At 35.0% G+C, this 21,355-nt stretch overlaps 2 protein-coding genes across 4 annotated transcripts; both read right to left on the bottom strand.

Annotated features, from left to right (window-relative positions):
- Window positions 1-641: 641 nt before the first annotated feature.
- On the bottom strand, window positions 642-4,793 carry LOC102621060 (VAN3-binding protein). Of its 2 annotated transcripts, none has more exons than XM_006489382.4 (7): window positions 4,381-4,793; window positions 4,143-4,262; window positions 2,927-3,407; window positions 2,597-2,836; window positions 2,062-2,111; window positions 1,767-1,824; window positions 642-1,566 (listed from the first exon to the last, which is right to left on the bottom strand). In XM_006489382.4, the coding sequence occupies exons 1-7, from the start codon at window positions 4,684-4,686 to the stop codon at window positions 1,352-1,354; spliced, it is 1,470 nt and encodes a 489-aa protein (XP_006489445.1). In that variant the 5' UTR covers window positions 4,687-4,793; the 3' UTR covers window positions 642-1,351. The 2 variants fall into 2 exon arrangements, with proteins under 2 accessions (XP_006489445.1, XP_006489446.1); XM_006489383.4 differs by having other exon boundaries at window positions 4,143-4,259.
- Window positions 4,794-16,945: 12,152 nt separating this feature from the next.
- LOC127902042 (uncharacterized) lies at window positions 16,946-19,904 on the bottom strand. Of its 2 annotated transcripts, none has more exons than XM_052440424.1 (2): window positions 17,312-19,904; window positions 16,946-17,212 (listed from the first exon to the last, which is right to left on the bottom strand). In XM_052440424.1, exon 1 carries the CDS (start codon window positions 19,577-19,579, stop codon window positions 18,410-18,412), a length of 1,170 nt encoding a protein of 389 aa, XP_052296384.1. In that variant the 5' UTR covers window positions 19,580-19,904; the 3' UTR covers window positions 16,946-17,212; window positions 17,312-18,409. The 2 variants fall into 2 exon arrangements, with proteins under 2 accessions (XP_052296384.1, XP_052296383.1); XM_052440423.1 differs by having other exon boundaries at window positions 16,946-17,494; window positions 18,005-19,904.
- Window positions 19,905-21,355: the final 1,451 nt, after the last annotated feature.

Raw genomic sequence — 21,355 nt, 5'->3', positions numbered from 1 at the left:
CTATAATCGACAACATGGGAATGGGTAAGGCTTCCTCTTTTAGAAGAGAAAGCACAAGAAATTTTTCATATTGTTTGGCTATTTATGATAAAAAGAAAAAATTTAGTGCGGTTAATTTGAAATTGGTAAAATTTTAGTGGTCAGATGTTAATTGTTGTCTCAGCTCATGCTGGGTTTATGAAGCCGAAAAGTTTACTTGGTGATGATGACGTGATTAAACCATGCAATGATCTCAAGGACGGTCCATTTTCTTATAGTGGGTTCTAATTAAATTATGTACTCATTTCCTTAAGAGCAAGATTCCCATATTTAGAATAAATAATCCAAATTTTTGCTTGGGCTACATGTCCCGTCTCTTTTAGCCACTCAATTGAATTTTCTGCAGATGGGCTCCAACAACAATAATCACAAGTACGTGGTTAATTAATCCAATAAGAGAGATTAAGAGAGGAGCAGAATTAGAATAATTGAATACAGCAAACTTGCACAATGAACCTAAAACAGAGGCTACAGGAAAAGGAAAAAAAAAAATACTTGACAACTTAATCTTTGAAGATGAATTTTTGTGGTGCTACTTTTGACTAAATGTTTTTATAATAACAAATATACAAACTCACTATAAAAAAGAGCCATGAGGGCCATTCTTTGAAAACTTAGTTTGATTTATTCGCACATTCCTCTGACAGTAAGAGGATCTCACTCTTCAATAAAATAAAATATTTCACCAGTCCTTGACTCCTTGATCACTTAATCCAAACAAAACTATAATATAAAGTGGAAGATTACAAATCTAGACAATTATGGTTCCACCATACTGAAAATCTAAAACTAAGAGCCAAAATCAAAGTGGAAAAAGGACAAAAGCATCAGCCTACAAATAAAATTAAAAAAAAAAAAAGCTCGTAGAATCAGCCATTAGGGCATGTCTCTGTCTTCAATATTTATTCTTTCCTCAAAATGGGATTCCTTTCTTCTCTTTTTGACCATCTCAGTCCAAGGTACTCCTTTTCTTTCCACAACAGTGAAACAACAATGGCCGGGCATCACATGGCATTTTTCCTTTCTTGCTTTGCTTTCATTCAAAATCACTTTACTCTTTCCAGTTCAAAATTAACTTACAAAAAGTACAAAATATTATCCCCCCACAGCTCAAAGAGACCCCTTTGGATAACTCATCTTTAATTAATATTTGAAACCTTTTTTTACAACAAGAAACACCCAAGCAAAACAGCCCAACATTTGGTACTAGAACATCTCATACTTTGTTAAAAGGGCTTTTGATCCTAAACTCCCCAATAATCCCATATCCCCCTCCCATTTGCCAAATTATCCCGCTCATGTAAACAATAGTTTAAATTCTATGTCTATTGCTTCTTTCTGCAGCAACATTCAGTAGCCTTGCAACGCCTTGAGTCCATATATCGTACTCCCTCTGGCTTCGGCACTCAAATTCTACAACTCCACGCAAAACGGTCTTCAACCCGAAGTACCTCCTGTCCTCGCCGCCTTCAAGCAAGTGGCGGCCTGGCCATGCAGGCATATCCGGGATCACCTCCAATACAACATCTGTAAAATTGAAAAGAGAAAAATACATTAGAGGAGAACACTTTCGATCCTGTAATTCAATAAAGATACAACTAAAGCTAAACCCTTTTGATCTTTTCTACTTTAGTGCCAATCTGCTTTCTCAAATCCCAAAATAGAAGCAGACCCACCTCCAATTCTGTTTTCACATTATTGAAGAAAGACAAAAGTAATTTACTTACTCTTTTTCTTTTTTGTGATGGTCCCAGCAACATGCCTGCTCTTCATCTTCAACATAACCTACACAAAAAGGAAGCTCTCACAAAATTAAAGATCACAGAGAAAGAAGAAAGAAATACAGTAACAGCAGAACCATTTCTTTCATCATGTTCAGAATTTTAACCTTTTGCCAAGAACCTTTTTAACTCATCAGATTCACACTCATCACGCTAAAGTTCTATTGATGACCAAATAATTGCATGATATGATCTATCAGATAAAAATTAAAGAACATAATTTGAATTTAGAATTCCGTACCTGGTTCAACCTGTTGATATAAACAGAAACTATTTTCCAATGGAGATCCCCTGCAATGATCAAAAGATCAATCAACCACAGTAAACAATCATATAGGATAGCCTTGTAAATTCTACCGAAACAGATTCTTTACTCAGTATTGAAATTTGATCACTAAAATGAATCTAATGACAAGATTAATTTCACATGTCCCTTTTACCAGCCATGATGTTGGTTGCAAAACATGCCACAATCCATTAAGATAAAGATAAAATGATCAACAAAGCATTCCTCTATGTGCCCCATAACTTGGATCAGTAATTATAATGAATAGTAAGAAATTATCCTGCTGAAAAATCAAACCACATAAAAAGACAGGAACCAAATAAATACGGCAAAGGCATCACTTTCACAACTAGCAAGAAATTACTAAAATCTAATTTACTAATCATCAAAACACAACATAATCCTATTCAAACAAAGAACAAGTGAAAGTAAATTTGGAGGGAAAAAAAACTCAAAAACACAATGAACAAGATTAATTGAGAAATGTTACCTTTGCGGGTGCGTTTGAGGAGCTCACAGCCTCTGGCAAGCAGTTCTCTACTGCAAATACCTAAGAAATTCTCTTCAGGAACAAGCTCACCGCTGAAACTACCATTTGAACTACCATCTTTACTACCACCGCCACCATTATTATTGCCTCCTCCCATCCCTTTCTCCACCGGTATCACTGCCGCTATATTCCACACCTCCTTCAACGCACGTGCCTTCAACGTGGCCGCCCCTCTTAATGCTATACACATTTCATAATTAACACCCATCAAAAACAAAACTATATGCATAATGAAATATTACAAACTTTCGAATAAAAACTTGATCGTACCTGTGGCTGCCCCGGCAGTTAAGGTCATGATATCGCCGGCGGAACGGACGTTAACGGCGGAGCTAACGACGGCAGCCAAGTGCTCCCGCTCAGCACCCATGGCTTCGGCAGTCTCCACGCATTGGGCAGCAACAAGGGTAGCAGCAGACGCTACAGCCATGTCAGTCTTCGCCATATGCTCGTCCTTTCCGGACCCAGATGACGCAGCGGTGGCGGCCGCGATAGCAGCCACGGCCGCAGCAACACCGGCCACGGTGATAGCCGCATGAAGCTGGGCATTGTGGACGCGGGCTTCTTCCTTCTTCTTCTCCCTCCGGTCCTTGAGCCACCTCCCCACCGTCTTCCCCCCGGCGGCGGCGACGGGGGTGGCGGAGGCGGCGGCGGCGGGTGTACGAAAAGTTGAGCCGGTGTTCAGCTGATGGTGATGATACCCCCCGTGAATGTTGTTAGCGCTGCTGTTGTTATTGTTGTTACGACAGAACTGCACAGAGAACCAACGCCAGTGATTGGACATAGAAATTTGTTATCGTTAATACTTTCTTCCAATTTTTCTTTTCGGTTTTAAAATTAAGCAAATTTTGCTGCACCCACCACAAATAAAAATTCTAATTTTGCATTTTCCGTTTCTGTACAAAAACTTGGTAAAACAATAATAATCATCCATCAATTAAAAAAAGTAAGCCAGGCCTATAATAAAATTAATCCTATTATATTATTCATTTTTAACTAATTATGCAGAGTCACACCGCGTGGTTGTTTATAGCTTCAAAGGATCAAAGTGAACTGATTTTCTAATATCACATCAAAATTATAATAAAGGAAAATATGGAGGAACCTCACTTCCTAATACCTGAAAAGAAAATATGAAGAGAAAAATGGATTTCTTGGGATTAAAGAAAGAAAAAAAAAGTGGTGTTTTTTACTTTTGTATTATTGAAGAAAGCAAATCAAAACAAATGCTGCCGAGTGTAAGTGTTGATTAAAGCAGCGTTGGTTAGAGAGAAAGCCTGAGATATGTTTGTTTCCGAGTCAGTATTCAGGAGTAACTCAGCGCTTTTGTATCCTAAAAGAGATAAAAAAACACACAGCACACTTCACAATTTTTTAAAACTCGGTAATTAAACTAATCAATCCCCATAGCCCAAATAATTATCAAGAGTCATTTGCTTTTGTGTTTCATGTTTTGGTTCTTTGTTGTCAGATGAACTAAACGAACCTTCACGTCGTCGATTTCCGATGGAGAAACAGGGGGGCTGTCGGTTAATGAACCGCCGCCGTTTAACGGACCGCTGCTGTGTGAGAGCCGACCGGACGTACGCGGAGAAACGTCTTGCTGCTAAAATGCAAAAGACGACAACGTGTTACCGAGAAAACAAAAAACTAAAAGACACACAACCCAAAATAAAAAAAAAAGAAAATTGTAATTTAGTGGGAGACGTGCACTTTGAACTTACCGACTGTGACATGATACGCTCCATGATCATTTGCGAAGTTTCGGAGCAAGCGAAGGAGAAGGGGTTACCCGAAACGGCGCCATTTTGGTCTTCGAGCTCGGCGGCCAAGTCTTCTTGTATGACGCTGCTCGGAGTCTTCGACAGGATCAGCTGCGGGTGCTGTGGGGCCAGTGCTTTCGAGACTTCGACAGCCGAGACGCTCCAAGACCGCGATAGGAACTCCATCGGCTCGCGGGGCGTCTCCGGCGGGCGGAACAGTAACGAGTCGGGTCGCCAAGGTTCGGGCATGGGTACGGGCTTGTCCATGTTTGAGGTTTTTTAATGAAAGGGAATGTAGAAGAGTTGTTTTGTATGTGTTGTTAGCGAGCGAAAGGCATTACAGAGTGAAGCTTGATCGGCGATTTTATAGAGGAGCTGAAAGTGTTAAAAGGCTCTGCTTGAGATTCTGGACTAAAGAAAAATAATGGGCCATTATCTTACAGGTCCTTAATGTTTTACTTTTTCCTCGGAAAATCGATAGTCCTTTTATATATGAAATATGTTCGTTGTGGATTTTTACCGTTATTTTGAATTACTAATTTAGTTGGATAATTATCAGACTTTGGCAAATTATTTGAGCTCATTTTGAAGCTTATGTATAAAGTCAATTCGAGTGAATTTTTTTTAATTTAAGAGAGAGATATTTATGTTACTTAAATGTTAAACTTACGAGAATAAAATATTCGTATCACCTAATTCTCTCATGTGATCGTAGTTGATTTTTACTGAAATAGTGGAGATTAGCTCTATGTTACTGAGTTTGACATCGTAAAGTTATTGTATGTTACTCAAAGATATTTAAGTTGGTTTAAAAGAGGCGAGAGACTAATCTAACAAAAATGCAAAAGTTATGTTGATACCTTGGAAATTATGAATAATCGGAACTTATGTTGTTAATATTGTCAAGAAAAGTAAAGACTGCTTGTTGGAATAGAAAAAAAAAAAAAACGAGGAAAATAGGGGTAAAATTGGAAATAGGATGATGGTCAATTATACGGTTGACTGTCAACACTCAGTGGGGAGTGTTGTACAGTCTGGTGTTTGAGTCGTACGGCGGGATTTGATCGGTAGAGATGACGTGCTGCTCGATGGGGGCCGTGGTGGGCCTGGTGGCTGTGGCCTGTGGGTGCCACTGCCACTTCTAGTTATCAATTCATCTATGGGGTGGATTAACGGTTAGTTTTAGTAATTAAGCTGATGCTTCAATTGATGGAAGGACTTAACCTTAATTAATGTGTTTTTAATTAATGCTCGTTATGATGGAAAGAATAAAAAATGTCATCTGTTTATAGATTAATTTTAATTAATTAATGTTATTTTTATATTATCAATATAGAAAAAAGGGGAGTATCTTAATTACGATGTTGAAAAAGACGAGGGTAATAAAATTTGGTTGAAAATAATTTGACTAAAATAATATAATAAAGGAATGCGTTTGGTATTGATGTATTGTACTTTTTAAATTATAATTATTGTAGAAAAAAATTATAAATATAAATAAAAATTAATAATATATAGTAAAAATAAATTTTAAATAATAATTTTTACAAAACTATTAAAGATATAATATATTTTTTATTATACAAGTGAAAATTCATATTAATATAGCTTCCAATGTACAACAGTTAGTTTTACCAAATATTTTAGTGCTGCATCTTAAAAGTTACAACTGTCCAGCCTCAATTCCAAACGCACCCTTATTTTTTTATCGTGTCATTTGCCATATAAATAAATAAATAAGCATTTGAAAAATAAAATTATATGAGCTTTTATTTTTTTATTAATTTTTTTAATTTTGAGCATCATCAAAAAACTCTCCAAATTAAATTCCACTTTTAGTTGAACAGTCACACCAATAATAAAAGTTTCAAGAGACTTTTCAGAGAGATTATATTTTTTTCTCTTCAATATTGTTATTATTTATTTTTTATCTCATCATTGTTGAAGACAAAAAGTGCTACATTGCTATTATTTAAGTAGAGAAAATTTTTAATTAAAATACTATAAATTTATTTTTATTTAAAGAATGTTTTAGGAGATGGTTTATTTCTTCACTCTTCTATTTATTACATAAATATCCAAACAAATATTTGAAGAGTAAAATTAAAAATAATTTTTTGGTGATGGTTTAATACAATCCTATTGATATTATTATTCAAATAATAAATTATATTAAAAGGGCCAAATTGGCAAATAATACATCATACATCTCATGTCTCAATAGGCTTTAAATACAACATTTAAGCTTTGCATGGCAAAACTTAAAACTCTAAGCTTGATTAGAAAGGCCGAGTGGCTAGTGTCATAGGCAGGCAATTCAAGCCCCCACAAAACATTATGGGGCCTTAATTTTTTCCTCAATTATGGAGATAATCGAGTGAAGATTTTATTCTTCCTTTCAAAACGTGAGTAGAGTAGATATACGTCTCTTGAATATTAAATAATGTGAAATTTAGTTAATTATCTAATTGTAAATATCAGTAATAATTTGATGTAGTATCAGTAGTAATCTTATGTAATATAAATTAGTCTCATGTAATTAAAAAAAAAAAGCTCCATTACAACATCGGAAAAAAATCCGTTTACAACTACGGTTAACATCATGAGAAATACCATAAAAATTGACTTTATTCACTATAAAATTCTTATAACCCAGAGGAAAACTAACTTCATGATTGCACACCCTAATATTTAATAAGGCATTGGAGGAATTTTTACCATAATCCTCGTAAAACTTCACCTTCTGAATTAACTAAGTGGTTTGTAAAAATAAAATCAGAGCATTAGTTTTCAATTATCTTTGTATGCAATCATGTATATTGATTGAGTCATTTACCTAAATATAAATATGGACATGTTCCATATGCAATTATGTATATTTTAATTTTATCAGTTTTTAGCTCTACTTTTAAACTACTCATCTTTATGCTCATTTGGCTGATTTTCGTATTCTTTTGTCTCATTTATAAAATCTCGTCTCAGTCTTTTTTTTTTTTTTTGCGTGAAATGAGTTGTTGAGAACTTATTTTATTCACTAACCAATTTTTAGTCAATCAACCTATTTACAAGCTCTAGCGTCAGTAACGTTTAAATAAACTTATTGAGTTTCTACCCATAAAAATTAAACAGTTTAATAAGGAAATTTCATCCTAAAGAAGATAAAAGTAAAACCCATCAATAATTATAATTATAGGGAATTCAAGAAGTGGTGGCAAAATGGAGCCTACAAGAGGAAATTAGTGATGCATACCGATCTGGAATAATAAATGAGATGGGGTTTCTCACAGGAATAACCTGCGAATGAGGTAATGCCAGTGAGCCTCCAATGAATGGTTACAACGTCAATGATTGAGAGACAAAGCCTTCTCGTTCATGCACCATGTTCGCTCGTTCTTCAATCTTTATACCCAATTTTCAATTTTTTTTTTGTTTTTTTGGTGGTGAAATATCGTGATCCTTTCTATTATTGTTTAATTAATTTATCATTTTATGCTACTTTGTCATAATAAAATCAGCTTTTTAATGGAGAGGAGGAATGTGTAAACAAAATGGTAATGACCAATGTGGTCCAATACGGTAGCATGCATATTAATTGGAGCTTGGTTAAAAGAATTTCCGCTCGCAAGCGCATGGGTACCAATTAGATGAAGGCGGCCAACTGCCAGCTGCGCGTACGCAGACAGTACAGTGTCTCAAGTGTGTGGCCTAAAATTAAAATTGTCACCTCGAGTGCTCTAAAGATCTAAGTCTTAACTCAATGAAATAACAAGATATGAAAGTGCCTTACTCATCGTATTATCATAAAATTAGCTGCTCTATTTTAAGAAGAAATTGATGATCCAGATCAAAACCACAAACTTGGGAGCATTGTAAATAAATTATTATATATATTTTTTCCTATTCAAATAATATTGGGGGAAAAAATTTAAAAAAAAAAAAAAAAAAGGTCGCCAAGACCCCAAGAAGCAGGATGACCCATCGGCCATCCCAATACTCGTGATCTTCTAGTAGTTGAATAAAAAGGGGCCCAATCTCAAACAAAGATGAATCTTCATCCGCACATTCCTTAATTTTCTCGCTCCAGTTCACCATCAAATCAGATCAGGACCCGGCTGCTACCCGCGATCAGGTGGGGTCCAGCACACAGTAGAATGCCACGTTGGAGAATAAATAATGCGGGGGTTAATAGTTGCAGGTGATTAACTGATTATGTCCCGTAGTGGAGTTAACAACAATTGGGAGCGAAGGCGAAGCCCCAGGCCTTGGCTTTCTCGGTGCCAGACAAAACACGTACCGCGAGCTGCCCACCTCTGACAAAATTTTCACAAACACCCACCCGCATTCTTTTTTTCTTTTCTTTTTTATTTTCTGGTTTCTGTTTGAAACAATGGGCTGACAGCCAAAACATCGATCCCTTTTCATATTTCTTCAAATGAAAATATAAGTTGTTCATTTGTGCCATTTAGGTCCCAAGCTTGGCTTATGCAGATAACAAAATTCCCCCTTCAGGCCACTAGTCGGGTGACACGACTTAAAAATATTTGATTTTCTTTCATGTATAAGAGTGTTTAATTATAATATATTTTGGTGAGTCCGAAATTAATCCACAGAGAAATGATTTAATTTGTTTATTTAAGTTTATAAAAAAATTAAAATTAAAAATAAAAATATGTAATTTAGTTTAAGAAAAATTATGAAATTGAATTAATTAGGGTTATTGATCCACTCTTAGTAATAAATACAATTTAACAAATTCTTTTTATTTTTTATTACATTTCTCAAAAGATTAATTGTATAAGTTTAAATTATTTTCCCATTTATTTTATTATGAATTAAGAACTTAATGTGCCAAAACTTAACTTGTTTACAATAAGTCAAAATATCATTTTACCATACTTTATACTAAGATATTAAGAATTCATTGTGCCAAACTCCCATGTTTGTTTACAATAAATTAAAATTTCAAAATATAAAATATGGATAAAATTAAATAGAAAACAATTTAATTTATAAAATTAAAAATGGAAGTTGATTAAACCATATTTTTACTAAGAGTTTCACCTTCCCCTAACTACTAATATTTAGCTAAACATATTTAAAATAAAAGGAATTTTCTTTAAAAACAAAAAAAAAAGACATAATTAAAAAATACTTGAAATTTGAAAATAAAACTAATTTTATTTATTGAAAATATATTATAAAGAGAGATGAGAAGAAGAATTTTGGGGGAAAGAAGAGAAGAGATATGTGAAGATGTGTGTGACCCCTTTTCTATTTATACTATTACATGGTAAATCCACACCACACAAATAAAAAAAAAATATAATTACGTCTTAACCTTACATTTGTCCTACTAATAATCCCACTAATAAAACATAAACCTAACTTAATCCACTCAAGCATATCCAACATATTTCACTAACAATTATCATACCTAACATGATAAAAACTTATAATTTTACAATTATCACATTTACCATGATAAAAATATAAAAATTTACAACAAAAGTCTCGGTTTCTCCTCGATAATGACATAATTTCTAGGACTTTCGGAATCTAAATTTGATATATGTACATTTGTTTGGAGCCTCAAATTGCATGAAATTATTATTATTACCTAATAAACACACAAAATACACATAATCAAATATTTAGAAAAATAATTAAAAATTCACAGTATGTTACACAATTACAAATATAAATTACAGTAATATCATAAAATAACATTTTTATCCCTTAATAAACATATAATTTTTAACACTAATCATTGGGGCTACTTTTATGTCCTCATAAATATTTAGTCAAGCTAGGACTGGGCCTTTTTTTTTCACTTTCTCAATTATTTTTCGAGTAAAGTTTGGAGATTATACAGACACATAATATCTTTATTTGTCAAAAAAAATAATACAGATTACGGGAATTCAGATGTTATTACCCCAAAAAACACCAAAAAATATATATATATATATTATACTTTAATCGAAGAGCGTAGGCGTGACTGACTTCATCATCTCACTCTCATCTGGTTTGTTTCCACCTCCTGTGTGTGAGAACAGAATTCGAAAAAGGTTATTTAAACTCACAAGAATCTGGCCTTTTCTTTTTCTTTTCAGTCATTTGTTTCAATGTTTCTTCTCGCAGAATCAAATATCATAAAGAGACATTTGGATCCGATAATTGTTAAAAATCAAAACTAGGGTGATATATGTTAAAAATCTTATAGCATCTGTTTGAAATTGTCGTGCTTTGACATTTTGAAGTTACACTGAAATTTATTAATATTGAAATTGATTAATAGTCTATTGAAAAGTTACATTTCTACAATATTACCGTATACTTTAAATTCGGCTAAGCATACCTCAAAATTTAGGCTTATAAAGACTCGACTCCTTGTCCTCGGACATTAGGTGGCAAAGTTGTAGTACATCTTCGAAAATAATGATACCTTTTAAATAAAAAAGAATTACATTTAATAGTAATAGAATTCTCTCGTAATCTGATCATATCCTGAACAAATAACTCAATTGATGATTAGTTATTAATAAATAAAAAAATAAAAAAAAATTAAATATTATTCATACACTATCACTAAAAGACACATAACAAAATTTTTTTAAAAAATTAGTAAAATTCAGATAATGAGATAATCATATTCCTTCCATTAGAGGGAATTGAGCTTTAAAGCCCACGACACTTCAATGGGAGCTTGACACATGTGCGGCAGTCACAAATTCACCTCCCTTAATGCTGGTGTGGACAGGACGTAGAAAGTTTCTTACCATTAGTCAAATAGGTGGGACTGGAGAGAATGTTTAGTACTTTGTCAATTTAAATGCCGACATTCTGCTGGTAAATAAAAATAAATAAATATAAAATTGGGGAATTTCACTTGAACTAGTTTATGGAAATTTGCGATGGACTAATCATCATCACTTGTTGAATTAGGTAAGAAAAATGAGCATGTGCACATTTTTTTTATATATTACTTCAAAGGAATTTTATAATTTGAACATAACATGGCTAATTTGCAAATGATGAAGGCCTAGTTAGATGATCGAGTTCAAGAACCTCAAATTCAGGCAAGTGGGAGGATTTGATTCTCTCATTCATTCTACTTTTCGATGAGAATATTTCTTGAAATTTGACATAGTCTGCGTCCCCATACAAGCTTATTACTTTAAGTACTTAACTTTAAGTGAATAATTAATAGATTGTCTTCAAATAATCCAAAGAGTCCAAAAAAAATTGATTCCATTATCATTATTATTTATTTTCTTTATTACTCTTGTGAGTAAGGGTTCAAACCTCCTCATGAATTTTGTGGAAAGATATTCTATCGAAAATTTAGTTATAGTTAGAGTCAATTTATTTAGTCATAATTCTAATTATAAATATGAGAAAAAGATACTCATACTTCCAAAGGTTAGAGAAATAATCATATAAAACCCTCAAATTTTCAGTATGGGATATCAAGATTCCCTTTTGACTATAATATCCTTTAATTCTATTAATTCAAAAAATTCAACTCTAATATTTTATAGCAAATATAAATATACTATTAAAATAAATGTTACAATATATACATTTTAAAATAATTTCAATATTTAAAAAAACTTTTTAATACTTTACAATCTTATATTATATTAAACTAAACTTTATAAAAAATAAAAACATAATATTAAAGTAAATATATAGAAATTAAAATTATTTTCAATATTATATAATATAATTTTAACATTATTAATAAATGAGATATATTTTATTAATTGTAAAATCTATATAACCTAATGATCTATTTAATTTTTTTATAATAAATACAACTATATTATTAAAATAAATTTATATTTTAAAAATAAATTTATATATTAAAATTATTCTAATATTGTTAGTCTTCTAGAAAAATTGAACTATTTAAATTATTTTTTATTATTAAAATTTTTTAAAATTAATTTCTTTAATTATTATTATCAATTTTAAAACTAACTTTTTAGTATTATAGTTAAAATGAGATCTCGTTATCTTTTATTCAAAAATTAAAAGTCTACATGATCATTTTATTAAATCTTGCGGTTGTAGGTGTGTGTATATACATATAGAACATGATCCTCTCTTGATCTGAGTATTACTGAGCTTTTAATAATTTTTTGTCATGTATCTTTTAGTGGTAGTGTATAGGTAAAATTTAATTTCTTTTAAATTTTTATTTATTAATAATTAATCAATAATTAATTTATTTGTTCAGAATATAATTCGATCAAGAGAAAATAATATATATATAGACACACACACACTGAAGAGAGAGCTTTTTTTTTTTTTTTTTTAATAAAAAATAGCTAATAAGAGATACTGAATTGGTTGGAATTTGTGAAAGAGTTATTGATGGTGATTGTTGAAAATAAAGGCTCTTAACTCTTAATATATATATATAGACACACACACACTGAAGAGAGAGCTTTTTTTTTTTTTTTTTTTAATTTTTTAATAAAAAATAGCTAATAAGAGATACTGAATTGGTTGGAATTTGTGAAAGAGTTATTGATGGTGATTGTTGAAAATAAAGACTCTTAACTCTTAAGCCTATCTTTAGGTCTGATCAGGTAGTTTTTCTCACTTCTTCATTTATGGAGGACTTTAAATTTTGTCAATGGACCACATTTTAATTTAATTTAATGCACTCAATTTTTGCAGTTCTCTGGTGAAAAAATGGAATGTGAAATTGATAGCTATTAATGTAGAATGATCTGTATAATTTCCCCCAGCAATTGGTCCACCTTTTTCTTTCTAATGGATATACTTCTATCTAGTAATATTAAATTGAATGAACTTGGTCCCATGATGCTGTAATATATTCAGCTAATAGCTTTTGTTAGCTTCAAAAGCAATCACTGAGATTTTTATTCAACTGTAACACTTTAATTATTCTTCATCTCTCTTTAGAGAATATAGAGATTAGAGATAGTCTTTCACGATGGATTATGATATATTTTTATAGAGAATATGTGACCCGAGTTATGAATGAATCAAAGAGTGCCCATCATTTTGAAATCAATGCTTGTTGTTTTAACTTAAAAATTACTACATCTATGTAAATCGTCAGCATGTTCTAAAATATAAATATGAGATTATACAGTGTTGTTAATGTTGAACACGTGGCTGTTAAAAACTTGTCTTGCAAATATGTTTACATCGTTTTGGCCTAACATTTCCTTAAGTAAAAATGTGTCATGTTCTGAAAGCAGTTGCAGTGTATCAGCTGTTTTGATAACTTTGCACCTCTTCATCTTTGATGGAAAGATGATGTAAAATAAAATGGTGAAAGTGATATTTTGGTCCTTGAGACTATTTAATCTTATTCATATGCTACACCATTACAAAAAAGATTCAGAGAAATTAAATATCAGTTTGGAAAGTATGTCAATGGTTGGAGGTTCGATTTTAAATTTCCACTCTTAATTTTATGTGCATGTTGTGTTGTAATTGCATATGAAGATCATATTTTAGTTTACTTGCAATTAAGTCACAATACGCTTAAAATTATATATTCTAATTAGTTTAAAGATTATTTGAGTTTCAAACAAGTATAAATTGAAGTCAGTGTCATCATTTTTCCTCCATTTTCTTAAAGATTCTTTTCTCTCCGTTCTTTACAGAATGAAAGTATATCTTGTTGCGATGGTTTATATATAGGTGACAACGCTTCACACTAATGTTAATCGCCACTTTAATCATCAATCACTTTTGCCTATGACCACCCTACATCCACATAAAACCAGAAGAGAAAAAGAGGAATAATGGATTCATTATCATAGCACCTAAATTATATATATATATATATATATATATATATATATATATATATAAGCAAATGTAAGAGAGATCCAATAAGGAATTCTAGGAATCTAAAGAGCTATCTATATTCTATTGTACATCTTTTAGCCACAACAACTGTATATACAATTCATCGTTAATCATTCATTATGCCCCCAAATCTACAAAGAAAAATGGCACTATGTGAGAAAGTGAGAGATCGTTCCTTTCTTTTAAGCCTTATAAAACATTCAACATGATTGCTTTTATGATTGGGAGCCATTATTTTCAAGAAAAATTAGGCAAAAATAAAAAAGTTGGAGAATAGTTTTAGGTTTATGTGTCTTTAAAAATGTTAAAAATCAAGAAAAGAGAGGGATAAATTAAACAAGAGATTGAAGTGGGTAGGTAGGGCAGAAGTATCTCATTATCACCATTAAAGCTCGATGCTACGTGTTCTTTTAGAGACCCCAAATGAGGACTTGATAAGGAGGTTCCAATTTCCAAAGGTATCAAATATCAATCACCAATCTACACCCCCCCGGCTCCTCCTATGTTGATCCTGAAATGTGATTTTGATGCTCGGGTAAGCTAATTCGCTCCATTTACTGTCTCTTTTAATAAGTAATCATTTTAAAATATACAATTATTACCATCAGAAGTTTACCAAAATTTAAATCTATTAAACTGTAGTAATAAAATTATAATTATTACCAAAAGATTGCACCTAATACATGTAATATATATTAATATATATATGAGAAAAAGAATGAGTCTCCTGTTTTTTTTTTAATACTGATTACACATCATATTACTGTATTATATAGATATCTATAACTGTTATTATAACAGACATTACACTGATATATATAATTGGGACTTAAATTATTACATTAAATTTTATAAAGTATATGTCCAAATAAATAGCCCTTACAAACGAGAAACGTCTCTACTCACATTTTGCAAGGGAGAAAGATTTTAGAAAAACATTGTGGGGGCTAAAATATTCTAAGGTGAGTCTCTTGTTAAAGAATCGAATTCATTCCCTCCCATACAGATACTTCTAATATCATTCCCTCCATTACTGGGGAAGAGCCTTTGTTACTTTTTTTTTTTTTTGAGAAGAAAATAAAATTCATTCCATAAAAGAGTTTAACAAATTCATGACTTCTGAGGGGTACGAACCTACCCAAACAACAGTTATACTTTTCTCTAGAGCTAACTTTGCTAGAGAATGAGCAATGGCATTACAAGACCTTGGCGTGTGCAGTGTTTTCCAAGAACAAAACTCCTTCAATCTATTCTGAACTTCCAAAATTAGCCACTGGATCTCTGTTCTGCTACTCTTCCTGTTGTTAACATAATCTACAGCTTCGAGAGAGTCTGATTCAATGATTATGTTTGCCAGCCCTGCATCATAAGCTACTTTCAGTCCCCAGTTCATTGCCTCTGCTTCTGCAAAGGTAACGCCACTGTACAGCTTTGTATTCTTGATTGCAGCAGCCACAAAATTCTTGTTAGCATCCCGTATAACAATTCCCAGCCCAACTAAATGATCCTCCAGATTTACAGCTGCATCCACATTGATCTTACACCAATTTGGAGGGGGGGGGGGGGCTCCAGCATACATGATTCTCCAATGTATCTCCAGTATGGGCCATTGTCCCAGTACTTTGGATCCTTCTAAAAGACTCCACAACAACCTCAGCCTTAGCTGCTGCTATGCCAGGGTCCTCCCTCTTCCCTTTGAACAAGCTTTGATTTCGAACACCCCAAATTACCCAGAGAAGAGCAACCACCAACTCTGTATCTGATTTCCCCACTCTTTTCACCAGCACATGCAATATGCCCAGAATGTCATGGCCACCAATGTGTTTAAGCTCAGCATCAAACTTGGTAGTTTTCCAGATTTTGCGAGCAGATTTACACTCCACCAACGCATGACCAACAGTTTCCATGCTGATTCCACAAATTTGGCATTCGGGTTGTGGCACTATTTTCCTCCTCCATAAGTTCTCAGCTGTTGGAAGTATGTTTTTTGCTGCTCTCCAGATGAAGATCTTGATTTTTTCTGGTAAGGACATGGACCAAATAATCGACCATTGGTTGGCTGGCTGCTCTGAACAGGAAGGGGTATCCGGGAAATTAATCCTCAGGGCCACTTGGTATCCGCTCTTGACAGTGTAAATTCCTTTCTTATCATAGTGCCAAAGAATTTGGTCAGCCATTGGTGTGCTAGGGAGAGGAATTCTTAAGATTATGTCAGCATCCTCTCTCAAAAAATGTTGGCGGATCATATCCTCATTCCATTGGTTATCCTCCTTGACCAACTCAGCTACCCGTGTGTCACTTGGTAAGGATGGAGGGGAAACTGGTTTAAAGGACGTGGGCTTTGGAATCCAGTTCCCTTTATAGATTTGAACTTGCTGACCATTCCCGATCCTCCATCTAATCCCCTTATGAATCACTTGTCTCCCCCACAGTATGCTTCTCCAAATGAATGAGGGCTTGGAGCCCAATTTTGCAGTAAGGAACTGGTTATCCTTAAAATATCTCGCTTGTAAGACTCTTGCTACCAGGGACTCAGGGAACTGAATAATTCTCCAACTTTGCTTAGCTACCAATGCCTGATTAAAGCTTGCAAAGTCTCGGAATCCTAGCCCTCCCCTCCGTTTAGCTTGGCTTAGCCTCTCCCATTTTGCCCAGTGAATGCCCTTTTTCTCTATGTTGCTGCTCCACTAAAACCTCGCAATTGCTCGCTGAATATCTGTGCAAATGCTCATGGGGATTTTGAATACACTCATAGCGTATGCTGGAACTGCCTGAGCTACTGCCTTTATCAATATCTCCTTCCCTCCGCACGAAAAGAACTTGTGCTGCCAACCCGCAATCTTGCTGGACACTCTCAGCTTAATGTCATTGAAGAATCCCGATTTTTTCCTCCCGACCATGGATGGAAGCCCCAAATATTTTTCATGTCTAGAAACTACATTCAGTTGGAAGATGTTCTTAATTGCCGTAATGACCCCATTGGTTATGTTGCCACTGAAAAACATGGAGGATTTGTCGTAGTTAAAGAGCTGACCTGAGGCAACGGCATAACACTCAAAGATTCTTTTCAGGTGCATACAATCATTTTCTGAGGCTCTTGTGAATATAAGGCTGTCGTCGGCAAACAAGAGGTGAGATATGGTGATATCTTTGCTGAACTTTAGCCCATGGATGACTCTTTTTTCTTCGGCCCTGTGCAGCATGTTCGAGAATGCCTCTGCACACATGAGAAATAAATAAGGGGAAAGAGGGCAGCCCTGCCTTAGCTCTCTTTGCGGGTAAATTATACCTCTAGCTGTCCCATTGATAATAATAGAGAATGAAGATGTGGTAATGCATCTCATGATCAAGTTGACCCAAGGTTCCGCAAAGCCTAGCTCGAGCATTACTTGCTTTAAAAACAGCCACTCCACCCTATCGTAAGCCTTACTATTGTCTAGTTTCAGAGCTACAAGGCCATTTTTTCTCCCTTTACTGTGCCTAATCTTATGAAGGCATTCATATCCTATAATAATGTTGTCAGTTATGAGTCTATCCGGTATGAAGGCACTTTGGGATGGAGAGATCACTTTGTGGAGGTGTTGTTTCAGCCTATTTGCAATTGACTTTGTAATGATTCTGTAAATTACATTACATAGACTTATGGGTCTAAACTCAGACACTTTCCTAGGCTTATTAATCTTTGGAACCAGAGCAATGTAAGTGTGGTTGAGAGGAGTGATATTACCTCGCTCATTCAGGATATGGAGACATGTGTTGACCACACCCGTATTAACTGTGTTCCAGTGCTTCTAGTAGAAGGCCGCTGGCAGTCCATCGGGCCCTGGAGCTTTGGTAGGGCACATCTGGGACAGCGCCTCCACAATCTCCTCTTTCGTAAATGGCTGCATCAGTTGCTCATTCATCTCATCGGTGACTCTTGGCTTCAAATCTTCTAGGGCTGCATCCACCTGCTTCTGGTCTGGTCTGGAGGTGGTGAACAAGTTAGCAAAGTAGCTACAAAATTCTCGTTCCACCTCTTCCTCTTCCTGCATCCAGTTACCTTGATTGTCCTCTATACCCCAGATTTTATTTTTTCGTCTTCGAGATGATGCTTTGGCGTGGAAATACTTAGTGTTTTTATCACCCTCCTTCAACCAATTTGCCCGAGACCTCTGCTTCCAATAAATTTCTTCGTCAAGCAAGATGTTCTGGATCTGACTTTTAACTCTCTTAATTTCCTTCCCGTCACTATATTCACACCATTGTGTCTCAGCTCCTTCAGTTTAGCTGTCAGCTTTTCTAACTTTTGCTGCCTCCCTTTAAATTCCGCGTTACTCCAGTTTTTAAGCTGAGCCATCGAAGACTTTGTTGTTTGTTTAAAGAGCCAAACCGGGTCAGCACATTTCCAGTTGCCATGCCTCCTCCATTCCTTATCAACAATGTCTTTACAGCCCTCATAACTGCTCCATGCATCCTCATAATGGATTCTTGAGGTCCTTTTTCGCGCATAACTTAACGCACTACCTTTAGCTTGCACTTCCATGATGATAGGACAGTGGTCTGAGGTCCACGTCTCTAGATTAACAACTGCACAGTCCACATACTTTTCTCTCCATTTCTTATTACACAAAAATCGGTCCAACCTCTCCTCTACAAAATGCTGGCCGAACCTACCATTACTCCATGTGAAGGGGTACCCTTTACAGCCCAGATCAATCAAATTGCATTCACATAAAGCTTCTCTAAACTCACTAATCATGTTAACATTTCTATCATTTCCTCCTAGTTTTTCATTCGGGTGCAGAATCTCGTTAAAATCACCAAAGCATAACCAGGGAATATCAAACAAATCTGCTAACCTTTTCAGCAATATCCAAGTGTGATGTTTTTGTGACATCTCAGGATGTCCGTAAATGCCAGTGCATCTCATCCAGCTACCATCCTCTCTCTGCACCCGGGCATCAATATGATGATTGCTGTACGAGGTGACATGCACATTAGCCTCATTATACCATAGCATAGCCAAACCCCCTCCTTTGCCGTTTCTATTCACTGCCAAACAGTTATCAATCTTAAGCTTCCTACTTGTTTCATACATCTGCTTAGCCGTTAATTTCGTTTCACAAACAAACAGAATTAACGGCCTTTGTTGTTGGAGAATTTTTTGAAGGGCTAGAAACGTCCGGGAATTCCCCAAACCCCGAACGTTCCAGCTGAGGATTTTCATGGCTGTCGGCGGGGCTGGCCACCAGCCTCCGCCGCTGCGTCTGTAGTTTTTGGGGTTGCCATCTCTAACTCCTCTACTGACATCGTTTCCCATGCTAGCTTGAGCATTACTGAAGGTGGACTCTTTTGCTTTTGGTTCGGCATTGGCTTAGTCGGGCTAGCCATTCTAAGTTTTTTCTGGTTTGGGCTTATTCCATATTGTTCATGACATGGTCTCTTCTTTAAGTATGTCTCCAACTTCACTGCACCTTTCTCGCATTTAATCCGAGCCTGGCGCTTCCAATTTTTCCCCTTGGGCTTTTGACGTACTAGCTCTGGCCCATTTTCCATCCCTTCCTCTTCTTCACCGCTATTCTGGGCCTCATACTCTTTTTCCAACCTCCCAATAACCAAGCTCCTTTCCCGGGTTAAATTTTCATTTTCCCTCCCTTTTTTGCTTGTTGTTCCCGCTCTGTTGGTCTGAGCTTTGACATGTGTCTCATTGCTAGCTGTCATAGCTGACTGGTTGCAGTCCATTTGTAGGTTTCTCGATTCCTGCACGACAGACATTAATTGATCTTCCCCCATCTCCTTAGCAATGCCTTCTTGGCTGACTGCCACGTGTATGTCCTCTTGGTTGGAGCTTGGTTCGCTTGTGGTTTCACTGGCCTTGTTCCATTGAGAGGGCTTTTGACGTTGAGGGTGAGAATTTCCCCTTTGCTCCTGGTACCCTGTCTTTGTTGGGTGATTGGCCGGTTTGCTACTACCATGTTGCCCTCTTTCATAACTGCTGTTAACTCTGGATTTTCCATACAACTGGACTGCCTGCATCCACACCCCATAAGCAAGTTCATCCTTCGTTTGCCCTTCGTACTTATCACATTCCTTATATGGGTGTCCTATCCGACCACAGCAGAAGCAAAATTCTGGTAGCCTCTCATATACCACTGGAATCGGAATTTCTTCTCCCCCTGCATGCTCTAGATATATTATCTTTTTTAGAGGCTGCGTAATATCAATGGAGATCCTTACTCTGGCAAATCGGCCAATGCATTCCCCTTCTTCATCAGCATCAACTTCTTCAACCTTTCCAATGGTTTCCCCCAGCATTTTAACAGTTTCTTGCTCCATACATCCAACTGGTACATTGTGTAATTGCACCCAAAAAGCTGACTGTGTAAAGGATTGCTTTGCTATTTCCCCTATGCCGCTCGGTTCTTGTAGAACTATCAACGCACGTTCAAAGTGCCAGGGACCTCCAGAAAGAACTCTTTTCTTGTCTGCTTCCGAGGCAAACTTGAACATAAACATCTTGCCTCCTAAGCTTTCCACCTTGAATCCCTCCGTTGTCTTCCAAACTTGCTGCAACGCTGACTTAATACCCTCCCTACTGACTCCTCTTGGATGCAGTACTTTCCCCAACAGGCATCCGCCTTTGTTACTTGACTAATGGCAATAGCATTTTATTTTTTTTGGACCGGTGAATTACTTCTTAAGATCTATCACTGCCTTGCATGTATTAGTTTTGTTTAGAAACATTTTTTATTATTAATAAGGTGTAAGAAGAAGACAAGGTTAAATATAATTAAAAAAATTAACCTAATTTAAGAGTTTGTTGATATACTTAATGTCATCACCGGTCATGCTCGAATCACAAATTTTTTTTTTAATGTAAATTATTTTGCGCAGAAAACGCAAGCGGATTGCAGCAAAAATGGACGTGTCATATTAATATTAGTTCAATGAAAGCATCAGATGTACATCTCATATATTTTATTTTCTGTATTTTATGTTTTCATTCGATAAATGTTATCATACTTAGCTAGTGCAAAATAGTTTCTATATGCAATTGATGACTAATGGTAATATTTTTACGAGGAGTCTTAATTTT

This window comes from Citrus sinensis, chromosome 1 (genome assembly GCF_022201045.2).
Source record: "Citrus sinensis cultivar Valencia sweet orange chromosome 1, DVS_A1.0, whole genome shotgun sequence".
NCBI lineage: Eukaryota > Viridiplantae > Streptophyta > Magnoliopsida > Sapindales > Rutaceae > Citrus > Citrus sinensis.
The sequence above is the reverse complement of the archived record's forward strand: the minus strand, read 5'-3'. Positions and strand labels throughout refer to the sequence as shown.